Source organism: Myotis davidii, unplaced genomic scaffold (assembly GCF_000327345.1).
Source record: "Myotis davidii unplaced genomic scaffold, ASM32734v1 scaffold1107, whole genome shotgun sequence".
Classification (NCBI taxonomy): Eukaryota; Metazoa; Chordata; class Mammalia; order Chiroptera; family Vespertilionidae; genus Myotis; species Myotis davidii.
Window position 1 is genome coordinate 336762 of NW_006300016.1, and position 20749 is coordinate 357510.

The 20749-nt window shown below is 38.2% G+C and overlaps 1 protein-coding gene across 1 annotated transcript in view; it reads right to left on the bottom strand.

The window, feature by feature from the left end:
* The window catches only part of CFAP47 (cilia and flagella associated protein 47), a 458234-nt gene that overhangs the window by 212962 nt on the left and 224523 nt on the right, over positions 1–20749 (bottom strand). Inside the window, 2 exon segments of the mRNA XM_015571970.1 lie at positions 6596–6598; positions 11874–12066. Coding sequence (XP_015427456.1) covers positions 6596–6598; positions 11874–12066 — 196 coding nt within the window.

Here is a 20749-nt window from a genome sequence, read left to right on the forward strand (position 1 = left end):
CTTCTAGAAGAGCCCTGGTTATTACTGGTTTGAGATGATTCCTTGTATGAAAATAAGAAGAAAAACTGGTGACCTTCATAAATTCCCTCAAATCTCTTAATTTCCATTTTCTGTGAAGAACAAACCATGACAAGATATTCATGACATGCATTTTAATTCCACAAACCAGGACTACTTTACATCTGAACTGGAAAATTTCATTTCTCTGAAACCACATATGTCCTGGATACTTCACAGAAAGAGTGCTGAGTACTTTTTCACCTGAGATGCTACAACACTGAATGTTTCTATAGGATTTCTATAGAATACTATTTCAAAATCAACCTAGCGAACAAAGATCACTAGGAATTTTTAACTAATACATAGCAAACAACACTCTGCACTGTATTTTCCAAAGTATTTTTCCTGATAAAATCTCTAAATAACTATATTTTATATAAGATGAGATACATCAAAGTAATGATTTTAAAATGTACATTTCTAGTTGGTTGTATAATTATAACCTAACTGTGCTTCTCTTAATGTGCTCCTCATGTCTTCCAATAAAAGCAAAGGGTCTCACTTTTGTGGCCAATATTCACTTTTCAACGAACTAGGAGCAATTCTAACTTTAATCTGAAAGGGGCAATTTACTAGCTTTTTAAGTTGATGGTGAATCAGTCAGTTAGCAGGGGATATAGACCGTGTACTCTAAATATCCCATCCACATCTTGTACCAACATTAGAGAAGGGGTAGAAATTCCCCTGAAGGAGCTTAACATCTTGTGGAGGAAAGATCACATCCATAAAGAGAAACAACTAATGAAAAATCTCCTAACTAGAAACTAATGAATAGATAAAAATACATTTAAAAAAAACCCCAAAACTAAGTGTTATACTGTTACTATCAATTCCACAACTTCAACCCAGTGATTTATTATGATGTCCCCCATTTCCTTATTTCTAACTTCTTTCTTCAACAATTAAAAATCTGGCTCTCATAATCTACAATAAATTTATTTATTCAACACTAGTATACATATACAGTACTATCAGAATTGCAAACCCATACCCCTGCAAGAAAGTAATGTGTATGTATAGTGTTTTTGTCTTTAGTTCTACAGTATGCAGTAATATTGTTTTCAAAAGATAATTAAGTCAAGCTCCTTTCTTCTCCATTACATTGAGTGAGGTTGTCAAACATATATAATGCTGTTACATTTGTTATTTGTCACAGTCTACATTCCATCCTGGATTACTTCCATGTCTTGGTTGGTTAAAAAATAGATATATTAACATTCATTCACTCTTTAGGGTGTAGCCTCTAGGATTCTGACATATACATTGTCATGTATTTACCACCACAATCCAAACAGAAAAGTTTTATCACCCACCCCCAAACATTCCCATCTGCATTTTAGAGTCAACATAAAAACTGGGTGGGATTTTCGTTGGAGTTACACCATTTTCATATCTTAACAATAGTCTTCAAGTCCATGTGCATAATTGATATATTTCTCTATTTACTTAGTTCTTTACAAGTCACTGATTTCTTTCATCAGCACTTTGTAATGTTCAGCATGTATATCCTCCACATGTTTTGCTATGTTTATACTTAAGCATTTTATTCTGTGGCAAATTATATGTATATAATTTCTAATTTCAATTGTTTATTGCCATTATATAGAAATATAATTTACTTTTGTATACTGCTCATATATCCTCCATCCTTGATAAACTCATATACTACTCATACACTAGTTCTAGGAACTTTTTATAGAAAGTTTAGGATTTTCTACTTAACTGTCATGTCAAATCCCAGCCCCTTTCCCAGGGGTAGACATGGTGTGTGTGTTTCTTTATGCAGCTGCAATGTGTTTTCACCATAGCCCTAATGTGTGACCCCCAGCGACTTCATGCTCTCTCACTAGTGTATAGTTGACCTCTACCAATTCACTAAACACCTTAACTCAACTCTTCTCATCAGTGTCTAGTTGTCTCTACCACAAGGAGACAATTGATAATATCCCATTTCTTCCTGTAAGCACCTATTCCTTGTTGGACTTTGGGTCACTTTGTTGGCCTACAGCCTCAGCTTCCTAGGGGAACTTTAAAACACTGAGAATTTATTGTTGGTATGGCTTCTGCTATGCAAAATCAAAATAGGTTGCAACAAAGCAAAACCATGAAAACCTCAGAACTTATAATATTAGTCATATATTTCTTCTTTTAAATTTGAGACATGTTTTAGGAAACAGTATTTCTTGTGGTGGACAAATATTATCTTATTAGTGGCCTGGTGCACGAAATTCATGCACGGGGGCAGGAGGTGGATCTCCTCAGCCCAGCCTGCACCCTCTCCAATCGGGTTTCCCATGGGGGATATCTGACTGCCAGTTTGGGCCCGATCAAACTGGCAGTCGGACATCCCTCTCACAATCTGGTACTGCTGGCTCCCAACCACTCACCTACCTGCCTGCCTGATCGCCCCTAACTGCTCTCCCCTGCCGGCCTGATCTCACCCCCAACTGCCTCTGCCTGTCTGATCACCCCTAACTGCCCTCCCTTGCCAGCCTGATCTCGCCAGTCTCTATCTTTCTTTGTTTTTCTCAGCAGTCCTCCAGACCCCCCTGCCTCTCTGTTTCCCTCATCCTCTTTCCAGGCTGAGAGGGGGCAGAGCCAGTGGGGACCGTTCCACCCTCTGCCCACCCTCCCTTCCATCCAGGCCTCTTCAAGCCCAGTCTGTTTTGTTTCCTCATTCTGAGAAAGGCTCCGAGCTGGGAGGGAGGGAAAGAAAGGGAAAAAAGGCTGTGAGCTGGTGGGCGCTGCGTGTGTCCGTGCGTGTGTATGGTTGTGAGTGAGTGTGAGTGCCAGCCCCACCTTCCCCATACCTGTCTCCACTGCCACAACTCCCTACCCACCAGAGCCTACTGTGTGTGCAGCCTGGTCATTAGGTTGAGTCTCTGGTCATTGTGGATGTGATGGACCCAGGGTTTTTATATATTAGGATATGGTATCTCTGTACTATGTAATATTATTCTCTATTTCTATATTCACATACATTAGAGTTTTTAACCTTCACACTTGCATCAGAACCATCTAAAGAGCCTTTAAAAGTTGCATGTATACAGGCAACATCCCAGGGATTGTTTTGTTTTTTAATTATTATTTATTTTATTTTTATTTTTTTGTTAATCCTCACCTGAGGATATTTTTCCATTGATCTTTAGAGATAGTGGAAGGTAGGGGGGAGACAGAGAGAAACATCAATGTGAGAGAGACACATTGATTGATTGCCTCCTGCATGCACCCCAACCAGGGCTCAGGCCAGGGAGGAGCCTACAACTAGGGTACATGCCCTTGACTGGAATCGAACCTGGGACCATTTGGTCCGCAGGCTGATGCTCTAACCACTGAGCAAAACCAGCTAGGGCCAGGGACTGACTTTCAATTGGTCTGGAGTGGAGCGTAAGTTTTTTATTTTTGTTTTTGTTTTCATTTTCCATGTGATTGCAGTGGGCATCCAGGTTTGGAAAACCACTGTGGTGAACAAGAAAATAAATATGACATCTCTCTGGATATCAGAAAAGAATTCACAAGAATTACACAGATCTAACTTAAAGAAGAATTAATGTTTTGAAGAAACATCACATAATGATACATAACATTAGCCCTAGAGTGAAACTGCTTGAATTCAAATGCCAGCCATAGCCTTTCCTAGGAAAATAAATTAACCTCTCAGCATTAGGTTTTCTGTTAATAACAATAACAGTTATCTGATCATGCTGTTTGTTTTGAGGATTAAATAAACAAATATATGTAAAATTCTTAGTCCTTTAATTGGCATACCACATATGTTGGCTATTATTATTATTAATCATCATTTTAGTCAATGTCCAATTAGAATTGTGGTCTATTATATTGAAGAGATAACTGAATCTATTCTTCAGTCATATTTTAGAATGCTTTCCTTTCACAAAGCTGAAAGTTTCTTACTAGTTATTTGGAAATATCTTGAGTTTCCCTCCTTTCAAAAAACTGAATAATATTTGTGAATCTTTTTAAAGCATTTTGAAAGAAAGCAAAATATTAGAAAAATTCATATAGGATGCTAAATGTCTGAGACAGCCTGAAGGTCACTATAATGCTACATCCCAAATTATATGCAATTTTAGATAATACATTAAAAAGATAAGAACTTCCCAAAATGAATTCTCTATACAATAACTCTAGGCATTATATAATATGATGGTTGGCTGCCTGCCTCATTCCTTAATTTCCTGTTTACAATGCTATCATAAGCACTGAGACTTCTTGGATCATTAGAAATGGTGACAGTTTGTCCTGTGAGCTTGCTGGGTATTATTAGCTAAGCTTTCATACTGGTAGGGGCACATAACAGCTAGGTCATGTTATTCTCTTATTGGACATAAACAGTCTCACTGAACACCAGTATCATACAAGGTCACTCTGCCACTGTGATGAAATGAGACAAAACAAGAACATTTCATAATCTAATCTAAGCATAGACAAAAACAAGCTCATTGTGTAAAACACAAAATACCAAACATCTCCTTCTTCTGTCTAATATGAGTGACTACTACTTATTTACCAATTAAATAATTAGCCTCACTATAGTCCTCTTTCCTCCAGACAAGATTTACTAAATTACTCACTCCTAGGATTACCACTGCCCCTAAGAGCATGCAATCAAGGTGAATACATTTCCTTAAACCTTTCCCAAATTTACCTAGTCAATGCACAATTCATATAACTTACCAGCACTGGGATTCTTGAGTTCCCCAAAAGAGAAATGAGAGGAAACCCCAAAGAAGTTTCCAGACAGATTTTATTAAGTTTATACCTGAGCATAAGGGAGGTAGGACAGAGGAAAGGAGGCCCTCTAAATTGGTTCAGGGGCTGGTTCTGCTTGGCTGCTTTGATAAGCTGGGATTAGGCAGGCTTGCTTGAAAAGACAGGCTTTTTGAAAATGGCTTGTGGAAATTTTCATGTCAGGATAGGAAAAGCAAGCAGTTATAAGGTAGTTTAAATTCTGCATTTTTTTTTTAAGCAGGGAATGGACGTATGGCGACATTCTTGCCACCTGGTCTTAACCCAGCTTCCAAGCCACCCTATATTTTTCCATTTCCAGGCCCAAGTGCCTGTACTGTCTCATAATCCTATATAATAAAAGCCTAATATGCAAATTATCCCCTCAGGCGGTCATTTGACCGAGAGCTCAACAGCTCGCTATGACGTGTACTGACTACCAGGGGGCGGCGCAGAACATGGTGGGTGTTGGTGACAAGGTGCTGATAGCAGGTGACAGTGGAGGCACTGCCGACCCCGATGGGCCCTGACTATGGCGGAATGATGAAGCAGGTGAGCATGCAGCGCCAGGTCAAGGCAGGTACAAGTGGGGGCCCAACTGCCCACCAATTGCTCCACAGACAGCAACCAGTGGTGGCAGCAGGGGTTGGGTCTACCATCGGCTCCCAGGCCCTGAGGGAGTGGGGGGGAAGGGGGAGGCCAACCAATCACCCTGCAGGCAGGATGGTGGAGCAGGTGAGGGGACAGTGCCAGGCCAAGGTGAGGTGTCAGGCGGGGTTGCAGGGCTGCAAGGCTAGTGGCACAAGCTGGGGCCCGATCTCCGTAGGTCCCCTGAGGGACCCCACCCATGCACAAATTCATGCACCAGGCCTCTAGTATCTTTCATAATAACAGTCACTCTGAGATAGCCCATAGACAGTCAATGTGCATTGACTGTAATGTGTCATCTCCCTTTTGGTAATGAGCACTAAAAGGAATCTGGTGAACTACAGATGTGTTCCCAGTGATCTGTGACTGGAAGGCATTGCCACTGAGTAGGTATGAATATAAAAGAAAGAAAAAAATGTGGTCTGGCTTGGGGGGAATTTTTACATCCTCCATTTTCCATCACGCATGGCTAATGCCTTGGTTCACCCTGATTTATTAAACCACACTGCTAATCCATTGGAAATGGTTTACCTTTCAGTTATCACATTTGTTTGCTTGGCATTTCTCACAATTTAGTTCTGAGCTTTAGACTATTCATGACTTCTACATATTGACTGACAGTCACCTTCCCAAAGTAAAACTTTGATGTAACATTAATATGTCAGATTATGCCATTATTGTTTACATTTCAGTCTTGCAACACTGATGGTAAATATTTAATGCTAACTATTAAAAGGCTAATCGGAACTTCTGGAGAAAATATAATGCACTTTGTAAATAATGACTATTATGTGCTTTAATAAAGTTGAAAATTAGACATTTGAAGCAAGCAATGCATGCAAATGTAAGACCTCAACACCACATTAGTTTTAAGAATAGATACCAAGCCGAGGCCAGTTTGGCTCAGTGGATAGAGCGTCGGCCTGCGGACTGAAGGGTCCCAGGTTCGATTCCGGTCAGGGCCATGTACCTGGGTTGCGGGCACATCCCCCGTAGGGGATGTGCAGGAGGCAGCTGATCGATGTTTCTCTCTCATCGATGTTTCTAGCTCTCTATCTCTCTCCCTTCCTCTCTGTAAAAAATCAATAAAATATATTTCAAAAAAAAAAGAATAGATACCAAATTAACAGGCCAATACAATCTCCCAAATGTATACTCAATAGTGTTTACATGAACAAACTCTTACATAGTAAATTAAATCAAGGGCACCTTTAAATACTACCTAATATAAAAGATAAATTTTCCAAACATACTTCTAACTCCACTCCATTAAAAGAAATTGAATAAAAAACAGTATTTATTTTTCATTCATAAGAACTACATTTGTTACTTCATGAAAAAAAATGTTGAAATAAGCATAAGCTAAAAAGACATTATTTGTAGAACAGAGCTCTTTTGAACAGGCAGTTCAAAATGTTCCCATTTGAAGATTTTTTTTTAAGTGTCCTCAAATGAAAGTACTTAGTCTTGTCAGGAATTACATTTACATTACAAAATGGTCTGCTGCTGCTCTCAAAATTACCAGGTGATTACAGGATGATAAAATTTCCATTAGCAAGGAAAATGTAGCCTTTGAAGCAAAGGGTGCAGAGGAATGACATAACTGGTGCTTTATCACAGGCATGATCTACTGAAGAAGATACTGTCAGTAAGAGGTAAAATGGTTCATCAGTGAAAAAATATTAACTATAGTGTTAATGATAAATGAACATAAGCACATATAATAAAAGAGCTACTGGGAACAGAAGGATGAATGTGTAAAAGCAAATGGACCTCCTGGCAAGCACTAAAAATGTCCCTTATTTACATGGGACAGCTGTCCACTTATCATAAGAAAATTCCTTTTTGACTTCCATGTTTACAAATAAATCCCCACCTGTTATGTGTTTTGTTTTGTTTTGTTTTGTTTCAAACAAAGAATGAGTGTTGCGTTGTTGTTTTTTACCCGTGCCTCCCAGCAACCATCTATATTTAGGAATTGTAACTTTATCAAACTGTGACTGCCTGGCACCACATACGTATGCTTGGGCTAATGCATAGGAAGTCCAGCATTAAGATACCTCAGTCTGCTCTGAGGGCTAAATTCAAGTGTGCTGATCAAAAACATGTGACCTCTCTGCACTTCAATCCATGCACTTGCTGCTGACAGACCAAATGCCAATTTTATCATAGCAGTCACCAGCTCAGCCATCTCTTCTGACTCTCCAAGGGCAACAGAATAAAGTTCTAAAACACTAATTCAAAGTCCCCTGTGGCTGGACCTCTAAGCCATCTGCTAACAGCTTTACTACTTGATACTCTGCAACATGCTTTCCTCTATCAAGAGCAAGGCTCCCTCATTTGTCACATCCTTCATAGTTCCATCATTGAAAAGACATTCTAATGAGAGAAATGTATCAGACCTGTCCTGAGGTGGAGGTGCTGATAAAAAGCCTCAGCAGATATGTAATACAGAAACAACCCATCTTGCTGACTCCACTGCTTAACTCTCAAAAGTTTCTCGGAAATCCATAAACAACTAAAAAATTCTTATTTGTTGCCCCATCAGGGTAATCAAAACAGGCTGTCCACAGAGATGACACTGAAGGCTGCCAACTGATCAGTTTATCCAGAAAATGTGAAAGCAAGGCCCCTCTGTGTTCTCTGCAATATTGTCTCATTCACCATTGAAAGATAATTTCACAGGGTATAGAATTCTAGGTGTTTGTGTTTTTTTTTCCTCTTAACACTTTATGTATTTCACTCCACTCTGCTCCTCATTGCATGTTTGCTGAGAAGTTGGATATAATAGTTATCTTTGCTCCTCTGTAGGTAAGGTGGGTGTTGTTTTGCTACCCTTTGGCTTCTTTTTAAAATATTTTTTCTTTATCTTAGATTTTCTGTAGTTGAATACAATATGCCTAGGTATAAAGTTTTTCTGACATTTTTTTCCTGCTTGGTATTCTCTGAACTTCCTGGATCTGTCATTTGATGTCTGACATTAATTGGGGGAAATTCTCAGCCATTATTCTTTCAAAGGAATTATTGTTTAAAGGGGAGATTTTTTGGGGGAAATGTATTTGGTGAACAAATAAATTCTGTGAACAACTTAAAAGCACTAGTGAAAGCCCTTTTTTTGTGATACTATAGTCTGTTTCATATGTTAGTATGCATCAGAATCAAATAAAATACAGATTACTAGGCCTCACACTCAGCGTTTCTCAATTTAACAGTTTGGGGTACAATCCAATCCATCTACCCGCCACAACACCACTGCACCAAGTTGTAAGCATTGTCAGACCTTACCAATGAAGTGGCGGTAAGTAGAGCAAGTGCCAATGTTGAGAAGTTAAAATCTGGGGTAATGAGTATGACTTTTTCTCAGTCCAAGTAAACCTAAGTGAAATATTTCACAGAGCTTCTCCTCAGGGACCTCCACAGTTACTAACCATGAAAACCTGTACTCAGGTACATACTAAAGAAGAAAAGTGCCTCCCTCCCACCTCAACCACTCCACCTAACTCCCATACTTGTACCAGAAGGTACACATACATGTTCCATTATCTGGAAAAGGATATAAAAAATGTATAAGACCTGAATGTCTCTTCATTCATTCATTCATTCATTCATTCACTCAGACAATATTTGGTATCTATTATTTTTGAGACACTGTTCTAGACTCTGAGAATACAGCAGTGAACAATAAAACAGACAACATTGTTCCTGTTCAGAAGCTCACATTCTACTGGAAGAGACAGACTATATATATTACTTTTGGAAAGTGATATTGAGAAAAAAAGAACAAGAAAGAGAAAGACTGAAGTATATACTATTTTTAGGGAGGTTATTGGGGAAGTTTCTCAAATAAAGTGAAGTGGGAAAAGGAATGATAAAGAAAACATTCCCATTTATGACTGTATCAAAAAGAATAAAATACCTAGGAATAAATTTAACCAAGAAGGTGAAAGACCTGTAGTTTGAAAATGATGACACTGAAGAAAGTAATTGAAGAGGATTCAAATAAATGGAAAGATATACCATGTTACTGATTAGAAGGACTAATATTGTTAAAATGTCCATACTACCCAAAGCAATATACAATTCAATGCATTCTCTATCAAAATTCCAATGGCATTCTTCTCAGAACTAGAACAAAACCCTAAAATTTATATAGAACCACAAGAGACCCCAAAGAGCCAAGGTAATCTTGAGAAGAAAGAACAAAAGTGGAGGTATCATGCTGCCTGATTTCAAACTATACTATAAGTCAACAATAATCAAAACAGTATGATACAGGCACAAAAACTGACACATAGATCAATGGAACAGAATAGAATCCAGAAATAAAGCTTTGTTTATGTGGTCAATTAATAATCGACAAAGGGGGCAAGAATAAACAGTGGGGAAATGACAGTTTCTTCAATGAGTAGTGCTGGGAAAACTGGACAGATACATTCAAAAAATCAAACTGGACTACTTTTTTATATCATGGACAAGGATAAACTGCAAATGAATTAAAAATTTAAATATAACACATGAAACTATAAAACTCCCAGATGAAAATGGTCAGTAAGCACTTTGATACCAGTCTTAGCAATATCTTCTTCAATATGTCTCCTTGACCAAGAGAAAATAAACAAATGGAACTACAAAAAACTAAAAAGTTTCTGCACAGCAAAGGAAACCATCAGCAAAATGAAAAGAACAACCTACTGAATGGGCGAAGATATTCACAAATGATATATCCAATAACACGATGATATCCAAAACATATAAGGAACTCATACAACTCAACATCAAACAAACCAAACAATCCAATTTAAAAAATGTACAAAGCACCTGAATAGATACTTCTCCAAAGAAGATATACAAATGGCCAACAGACATATGAAAGGATACTCAACATCATTAATCATCACGAAACTGCAAATCAAAACCACAATGTGATAACACCTCAGAATGGTTAGCATCAAAAAGTCAACAAATAGTGCTGGTGAGGATGTGGAGAAAAGGGAACCCTTCATACGTATGCTGTTTGTAGGATTGTAAACTGGTACAGCTACAATGGAAAACAGTACAGAGACTCCTCAAAACTTTAAAAATGGCACTGCCTTATGACCTGACCCAGTGACCTTCTGGGAATATGTCCTTAGGAACCCGAAACACTGATTCAAAAGCATACATGCACCTCTATGTTCATTGCAGTATTATTTGCAATAGCCAAGGAAACAGCCCAAGTGTCCAGCAGTAGATGATGCATCCTGTTTTTTTATAGATTTAATGAGCCAAATACATTTTATCTTATTAAATTATAGTTTCAAGTCAAACTGTTTGATGTAAACAGCACCTCAATTAGAAGGTAATACAATATTCTACACTTACTGTTCTCTAATAACAATATATCAATATATCTCTTTCAAACTTGATGTCACATGTTTGCTTCACTAATGGTTTTAAGTTCAGAGCAACTGTAATTGAAAGTCTCATTTTAAATCATACTCTTAACTTTTTCCTACTTCTAAAGTTTAGGTTAAACTCCAAGGGTCCAGTATAAAATATAAACTTAATTATTGTATGTTAAAACACAATCCATTCTCAAGATAGCAGGGTTGTATGTGCTTGGAAAAGGGGAGCTGAATTGAAGTGAAAGAAACAACCAACATGAATAATGTCCTCCTTAATCAATCAATGCTTATGATAAATAAATAAATAATTCAGTTATACTAACAAATTGAATCTTTTTCAAAGAGTTTAATACTCTTAATAGAGCTTCATTCCTCCTAATGGGAGAGCCTGCCTGAACACTGGAGCAGGTCTGTCTATAAACACAACTCTTTTCTCAGTACATGGAGTGGAGCAAAAGTAGATTTATAGTTATTCATGTAGAAAATAATACCTGCAATACAAGAAGAAACTTTGTGTTTTGAGTACTCACAACTATAAACTTACTTTTGCCCCACCCTATATGTAATAAATATGACCTACCCCTCCTCCTAAATTCATGAAGCATTATTGCACTTAGTGATTCCCAATGTGACTGTCAAAACAAAATGTAAGTTGTTGTCTAGTCAATTTTCACTTGATCTCAACTAATTATATACAACGTTTGAGCAGTGTCACCTACATTTAATACTCTATAGAGTTGAAAATTTCATCAATTACATTAAGGCTATCTTTCATATCTGGAGCACCTATACATAATCATAATTTTTATCAATTATTCTTCAAAATAAATTGAAGAAGCATCTTTTATTACTTCTATTTTACATGTAAAGGAAACTGATCTTGAAGATGTTAAGGAATACTATTTTTGCAGAACAGAGCACAAATGCTGCAGTCAAGTATAAAATCCATGAATTTGAGACCAATTCTGCAGCTCATTCTACACTGTCAGACTACAAATTATAATGAGTTATTTAAAGGAAAAATACTCTTACCTTTTGGACACTTTCTCCATACAATATGTCGGGCATTCTCATAATTTGTGTTCAACCAACTAAGCACAAGTCTTTCAGAATCAGAATATACGTTGCTGTCTATAAAACAAGGATTGACTTTTGGTGACTTCTTAGTACGTATGGAGGGCATATCATCTGGGGAATGTGGTAGAATCTGGGATAATATCAGAACCTAAAATTGAATAAAAGAGAGGAAAAAAAAAACTTACATTAGACCTGAATGGCAAAATAAAAATCTGAAGAGTAGATAAAAGAATGACAGGTAGAAAAATAAAGGCCATCAGTATTTTCTGCTTAGCTACATTCACTCAAGAGTGAAAGAATAGTTAAGATAACCTCTAATGCCCATTTCAAATTCCCAACTTTTTGCCTTTATAGCATCTAGTCTGTAAAGTACCATGCTATGTAATTTACAAGAAGCAGCTTATTACTTAAGGATTCTGGTCACCAATTTTCCAGTGTGTGTGTGAAGATGGATAGAATCCCCCTCCCCACACAACCAATTATCAAACACCAGCAGAACCTCCAACAATTTAACTCAATTCTGACATTATATACCCAGAGATGGTATCAGATTCCACAGGTTGAAGGTTCAGTCCTACAAGACTACTATTTCAGATGCCAATCAAAAGCCCAGGTTGTCAGTATGCTTTCTAACTCCCAAACTATCCATTGGAGTTTCCAAGGACTCCCTCCTTGGCAACTAAATTCAGACACCAGTCTCAAGTTCAGCTTGTTACCTATACTTTTGACCAACTAGCTATAAATCAGAAGTTTTGATGACCTCTTGTTGGGTTCTATTAGACCTCTGCCATTCCAGATCTGGGGAAAAAACAAAGTTCTAACCCTCTAATCACATGGTTGATTCTTCTGATAATCAGCCCCCATACTAAGGTGCTTTCAAAAAGCCAACTAATTAACATAACAAAGACACCTTTTTCACTCTTATCACTTAGAAATTCCAAAAGGTTTAAGAAGTTCTGTGCCAGTTTGGTTCAGTGGATAGAGCTTTGGCCTGTGGACTGAAGGGTCCTGGGTTCAATTCTGGTCAGGGGCACATGCCTGGGTTGTGGGCTCAAGCCCAGTAGGGGGCGTGCTGGAGGCAGCCAATCAATGATTCTCATCATTGATGTTTCTATCTCTCCCTCTCCCTTCCTTTCTAAAAGCAATAAAAATAAATTTTTTTTATAAAAAGCTCTGTGTCAGAAATGAGAATGAACACCAAATATATATTTGTCATAAATCATATCACAGTATATAACTACATATAGTGTTATCCAATCATTATCATATGCACTACCAGTTCCACATTAATTTTGCAAAACTTCTGACTTATAGCTATTATATTTGGCTTATTCATTTTCAATGTCAGATTTTTAAAGTTATGAATTATTTTAATCTATTTTCCCAATTGGCATAGAAAGCATAATTAATTTAAGTAGTAATCAGCAAAGCTCAGACTAAATTTAATTTTCAGAAGCTCACATTTCCATTGATCAGATTGTTTAAGTGGAAGGATATAATAAACATTGTTCAAATATACCATAAGTGTTTATCACCATAACAAAACTCCTTACAGTCATTTATGTCTAAATATTATCAACGCCACCAATTTGTTGTAAAGAGAATCTAATTTAAGTCCATAGGGTAAGAATTATAAAAAGGGAAAAGAAAAGACAGCAAAACTGAAAAGAAACATTCATGCATATTCATCAACAGTCCCTGTTAAAGAGGACCACAAGGAAACTGATTTTGGGGTGAAGATACAAGCTTCAGTTAAGACAGGAGACAGAGAGAAAGCTCCAGGAAGAGACTAAGCCACAGGGGAGTTTTCTGGTAGTAAAAGATATAACATCAATCTGAATGCCCATCACAGACCAGTAGATAAAGAAGCTGTGGTACATAAATACAATGAAATATTTCTCAGCCATAAAGAAGAATGAAATCTTGCTGTTAGACAGACCCCCAGAATGTTAGACCTCCCAGAGAAAGTAAGATGGGCCAGGCATAGTAACTCACTAGGGCAGAAAGCCCCAGATGCCTAGTAAGGGGCAAAACTGGGAATACAAGAACCTGGCCCCCAGGGTAACCATTCCTCCCCTAGCATATCACTGGTCATGTGGTTTAGACCCCCTGACCTCCTTAAGGCTTCAGTTGTATTCCAGTTCCAGGCCCAGAAAATCACCAAAACCAGACAAGTGATATAGCTGCCTCTGGACCAGCTACACTGACTAATGCCCTGGCACTAACCAATCAATGGAGATCACGACCCTGAAAGAGCACACTTGGAAAGCTGATGAATATTCTATTGGACCCTCCCCTGGGACCTCCCCTAAGACATCCCCTAAGATTTCCACCTGCAAGAAAGATAAACATGCTCAGGACAAAGGACCCAGTGTGTATTCGCCCTCCCAGGAGCACACCCATGCCATTACCCCACTGGCATGTATCCCCCAACCTCTAAGGGACCTCATGAGACTTGCAACCAGGGGATCAATGGGCAGTGGAAGCTCATCCTGGGCGACCTCCCTGAACCTGTCTCCAAGGCCCCCTTTTCTCTGACATTTCAGTGAGTTAGCAGCCCAGCCTAGGCTCTCCTGTTGCTTCTTCAATGCCCTTCCTTGTTTCATTGTCCCAAGTATACTTTGGCTGCCATCATTGACCCAATGTCTCCTTGGCTCGATGCTATGCAGTCCTTCCCTTTGGATATCTCATCCCCCCACCCCTTTCCTTAAATAAATTTAATTTTCTTTCATCAATGTCTGAGATAGCTATTTAGCATGCCCGCATATCACCATGTTCACTTTTCACTTACCATTTGCAACAGCATTTATGTATCTAGAACAGTGGTCAGCAAACTCATTAGTCAGCATGGCCAAATATCAACAGTACAACAATTGAAATTTATTTTGAGAGCCACATTTTTTAAACTTAAACTGTATAGGTAGGTACATTGTTATTAACTTAATTAGGGTACTCCTAAGCTGGCTTTTGCTAAAAACATCCTCAATCTGATTGAGGTACGTTCACTGAGGTCGACCCCTTCCAACTCTCCCATCCACACTCATCTTGTATACTAAGTGTGGATGGGAAAGTCAGAAGGGGTCGACCTCAGTACCTCAAAACAATGTACCTCCCCCACGCTGCGTATCCCACGGCCCGCCAGAGCTGCGTTTCCTGTCGCCGGACTGACTGACCCCCCCCCACTTCTTCTAACGTCACTTCTTCAAAATAGACTTGCCCAGGCCGAAAACCAACTTCTGCGCATGTGCCACGAAGTTTCAATCACACTGTACGTGCGCGCCCACACATGGTATTTTGTGGAAGAGCCACACTCAAGGGGCCAAAGAGCCGAATGTGGCTCATGAGCCGCGGTTTGCCAACCACTGATCTAGAAGGTATTAAGCTAAATGAAATAAGTCATTCAGAGAAAGACAAATATCATAGGATATCTTTTATATGTGGAATCTAAAGAATACAATAAGTGAACAAACAAAAGAGATTCATAGATACAGAGAGCAGACTGATGGCGGTCAGAGGGGAGGGCGTTTGGGAGACTGGGCAAAAAAGGTGAAGGGATTGAGAAGTATAGATTGGTAGTTACAAAATAGTCATGGGGATATAAAGAACAGCATAGGAAATATAGTCAATAATACTGTAATACTATGTATGGTGCCAGGTGGGTACTAGAAATATCAAGAACACTTTGTAAAGTATATGGCTGTCTAACAACTATGTGACGCCCCTGAAACTAATACAAAATAATACTGAATGTAAGCTGTAATTGAAAAATATAAAAATGTTTAAAACAACAACAGCAACAAAAATCTGATCATAGTCCTCAAGCACTGCACATATCACCCATGGGGATCATTGCCAGGGTTTCCAGGAAACCTGAGAGGTACCTGTTCCTAATTTAAAGATAAAGTTTGCAGGCCCAGAATTCTGTTTTTCCTTGTCTTCTCACTCCCACTACTCATGGCTCCTGGCTTTTTTTTTTCTTTTGTTAATCCTCACCTGAGGGTGTTTTTTCCATTATTTTTAGAGAGAGTAGAAGGGAGGGATAGTGACACAGAGAGAGAAACATCAATGTGAGAGACAAATGGACTGGTTGCCTCCCTCACATGCCCCAACCTCGGCAATCAAGGAAATGAACCCATGATCCTTCAGTCCATGGGCCGATGCTGATGCACTATTCACTGAGCCAAACTGGCTAAGGTGACTCCTGGCTTCTTTATCATCTTTATCAACCCTCCCTCCTGTTCAGCCTATATGGTAGTTTTTCTCAGAACTTCAAAGAGCAAAGTGATGATATCTTAAGGAGAACACTGCAGTGTCCTACCACATATTCAAAAGCTCTTGCATCTGCACTCACTTTTCTTCCTTCTCTCCAGCTGCAATGGCTGAGCAATCCCTTATCCCTTCTCTTATACTAGATGCCAGGCCTTCTCATCTTAGGAATAGTACCGCATCAGTTGTCTTTTTTACCGTTTGGATCTTTAACGTCTCCCTCCTGACCAATTCTTTTTCAGCAATATCAAAACATGCTCACTAGGCATCCATCCAGGAACCAAGAGGTCACCAGTTGCATTCCAGGTCACCACTTTCTTTCATTCCTTTAGCTCATTAAACCAAGGCCCACCTAGTGACCTTCCCTGACTCATCATTAACATCTCAAGCAACCCCTCAATTTTACCTGATACTGTTAACCAGTTCGTTCCTCAAAGGCTCTCTTTCCTTTGTGTTCATGATATAAAATGTCACTGTGATCTTTTTGCCTATTTGAAGCTCATTTGTAGGATTCTCTTCCTTTTCCTATTTAAATATTTGGTTTGCTCAATACTGGGTTTCTGACCTATGTGATTTTTTCACTCTATAGCTTTTTTCTCCCTATTTTATTCCCTATAAACCACTAAAGGTGCATTAGGAAACTACATAGACCACCACTAATAAAGAGAATAAAATGTCATCATATACTTTGTTCATATTTATCACACACATGCAAAGAGTTATTCATATGTTCCCTATCCATGGTTATATCCAATCTAAACATGCAATATTTGTTGTCATCTGTGAGAATAATTGTGTTTCCACATGGATGTCACTGACATTATGGGACATACTGCAAAGCCATTTAATTAAAGAGCTTCACCAATTCTGCTTCACTCCAATCATACTTTATTGCTTTTAAATATTCCTCAGAAAATATGACCCCTTGTACCATTTTTGTTTGTTTTCTACATAGGCACGCAATTCTGAATAATGCGTAGTTAGAACTGAATTCTTGCTGACGTTTAGCAACAAATACTCCAATTTTATTATAGAGAGAACTGAAGTGGTTCAGGAAAAATGTGTTTAATTAACCAGAAAGATCACTGCTCTTTGTTTAAAAATTTGAAAATATTTGACAGAATTGTGCCACTATTCTAAAAAAAAACCTTTATGATAGACAGAATCCTGGGAACAAATAAATAAACAGTTAATTAAAATTATTCAGATATTTATTTATCACCTTTTTCTTTTCCAGATTCTTCTGTAAAAACATCACATTCACTTCTTTCAGTATATACAGATTCATCCTTTATATCCATATAAGATCCCTATTTATAATTTACATTTAGAACAGCATTCTGAGTTTGTTTCTGTTATTGTCTTTCACCACTCATGCTTCAATGACCCACTTTTTAGCCATTTTGTGAACATTTTTGTGAATTGGGAATGTAATACAAGGAAAGAGCAACAATTAACCATGCAAATTTAACAAGCAAAAATAACCTAATGACACAAAAATTAAATTGAATAAGACAAGCTATATTCTGTTATCTAAACAATTAGCCAAGAAGAACTGACAAAGGCGGTCTTGAATTGCATGTGTGACCTCTAGGAATTCAACAATAAGAACCCAAAGGGATTTGTGTGAAAATCGCAATCTTTTATTTCTAATTTGTGAATTCATCTCAACAACATTGCTTGCTTTTTCAAGTGAAATTGCAAATCCACTTCTGATTTAATGGAGCACCTAGAGCTACCCACGCTTTAGCCACAATACATTAAGTCATAGCTCTGTAGATCATCTAACTGGGCAATCTTATCGACTCCTGTGACTTTATCATGGCATCAGTAAAGAACTCCAAATGTGTGTTGCCACCCAGGTCCCTTTCCTAACTCAAGGATACACCCACCGGTAATCATACCAGGCACTGTAATATAGCAAAACTGAAATTAATTTATCATGTTCTCTTACTCAGTTCCACCCTCTGCCCCCAATAAAAATGCTATTATACCTTGTCTTCTATTTCAGTGACTGGGATCAAATTTTACTCAGTCACCCAACAAGAAACCCACTGTCATCTTTGACCTCTCTGTCTCTTTTACATGTCCCCCACCCCCGCCCCCCGCCACCCCAAAGATCAAGTCCTTCACCAAGCCTGAGTTCTCCTAATATTTATGAGTGCTGTCCATTTCTCATCTTTCCTACTACCACCAACATTCCTAGCACCACAAATTAAAATGCATTCCTAAACAGTTTCTATAATGTACCACAGTGATTTCTGTAAAATGCAAACCTGATTATGTCAAGCTTATGTTTACAACCCTTCAATACCTCTGTACTGATCTCGTGCTAGAGTCTATGAAGTCCACATCCCTTAGTTTGGCTTATGAAATCATCCAATTTCTGTCTGGGATCACAGTCTACTCTTCCCCACCCTCATCCCCTGCCCCCCGCCCCTAATACTGCATCTTTTCCTCAAAATGTACCATGTTCCATCTGACCTCAGGCATTTCCACATTGAATTTTCTTTGTCTTGAAAAATGCTATCTGCTGCCCCCCATCACTTTCCTCCAATAAAAGTCATCTACTGCCTCCTTCACACAAACCATACTCTCTCTCAACTATGCCCCACCTTGCCTGGCAAACACCTATCATTTCTCAGGACTCAGTTTATTTTATTTATTTATTTGTTTGTTTGTTTGTTTGTTTGTTTATTTATCTACCTACCTACCTATTTATTTATTTATTGTTAATCCTCACCCGAGGACATTTTTCCACTGACTTCTTTTTTTTTTAGAGAGAGAGTGGAAGGGAGTGGGAGAGACAGAGACACAGCAATTGGTTGCCTCCTGCATAGACGCCCACTGGAGGCTGGGAATCAAGCCTGCAGCTGAGGTACATGCCCTTCACTGGAATTGAACTTGAGAGCCTTCAGTCCATGGGCCGATGCTCTAACCACTGCACAACCAGCTAGGGCACATTTCTCGGGACTCAGTTTAAATTGATCTTCTTCCTGGAAACTTTCCCCGAGCCAGGAAAGTCAGGATCCTCTCTATGGGCACTCATCCTTAGTTATTTGGGCTTGCCTTGTCATAGAATTTGTCATGCTTCCTTATAATTATATATACTTACTTGCTAATATATTCCAAGACACAAAATTATTGAGAATATAGAATATATCAAGTTAACTCTTATCCTCATAGAGCCTGAAACATAATAGTGGTTGAATAAATTCATTAAACAAATATTTGCTAAGCATCCACTATGTAGGTGACACACTATTAAGTTTACAAGTGAAATTTGGTTTCTAAATTCACAGATTCATAGATAGGGAAGACAGATTAAATGAACTAAGCATATCTATGAATGCTGCAAAAATGAATAAATAATAAGTGTGTGAATCAAGTCCACAAAGCAAGATTAGGACTAGTTTGTCCCTAAATTAGAACATGTGTTGATCTTCTGTTTTGGAGTTGTTCCTATCACTGGGCAAAATGACAGATCATGCAGACTGGAGTTAATAAAAGAAGAACATGTCTTTCCCAATTATAAGTTTGGCTGAGAGTCACAAACATCCTAATACATTCTTCTCAGAATTAATAAGAAAAAATAAGATTTCTTCTCTTCACATCCAGCAAGGAAGACAGGGCAGGTTGAGGTGGAAAGAAGAGAAGAGGAGTAAATGGGAATATGTAACAGTAGGAACTTTCCAGAAGGTAGGCCTGGGTCACTGGCTGCCATGAAGGTTTTAGATTGCCAGAGAGCAGCAGAGAACTGGAAAAGCAGATCTTGGAAGGAAGTAGGTATGCCTATAAACTCTAATCTCCTCTTCTCTAAACTAGGGATTATTGGTTGTGAAGATTAAACAAGAGGACATTTAAAAAGCAATTTGTGACATATAATGCTATTTAGCTTTTAATTCTGTCTTTTCCTTTGAGTGACTAACTGCTGCTTTTATTTAACTTAACTTTTTTTGTTTTAACTCCCTGTCCTATAGCTCACCCTATTCATGAGTGAGGATAGAACAGAAGCCTCCATTGGCTTTAGTGAGCAAAATGTATAGTGCCATATTTCCTTGGGACCCTAGGAAATTATTCCAAAACTGAAACCAGTGCTTGTTTAAGCAATAAAGATACAGTAGTGAAGGCACAATTTATACATTAATTTACCTACACATGCACCTTAGCATGAAGTTAATTGGAGAATCTCATCAACACCTGATCTTGCCTACAATTATATGGTTCTTAGTGAATGTCTCCACAATAACTTTACAAGAGAATATTATGCATTACAGGTGGAGACCATAATTTTCACAAATATCCATTTTTTAATCTTTAATTTTAATATTGGAAAATGCCTATAGCTACCAATTTTAGAGACTATACTTCTCAACTTCCCTTAAAGCTAGATGCAGTCACATGACTAAATTCACCCCAATGGAATGTGAAAGGGAAATGATGCATTTTCCAGAAAATATCCTTAAAAGGAATTTACTTGTCTTCTATTCCTTTATCTGTTCTTCCTTATTCTAAGAAATCGACCCAGGATGAAAGCCCAGTACTGAGGATAGAAGAGACACCCC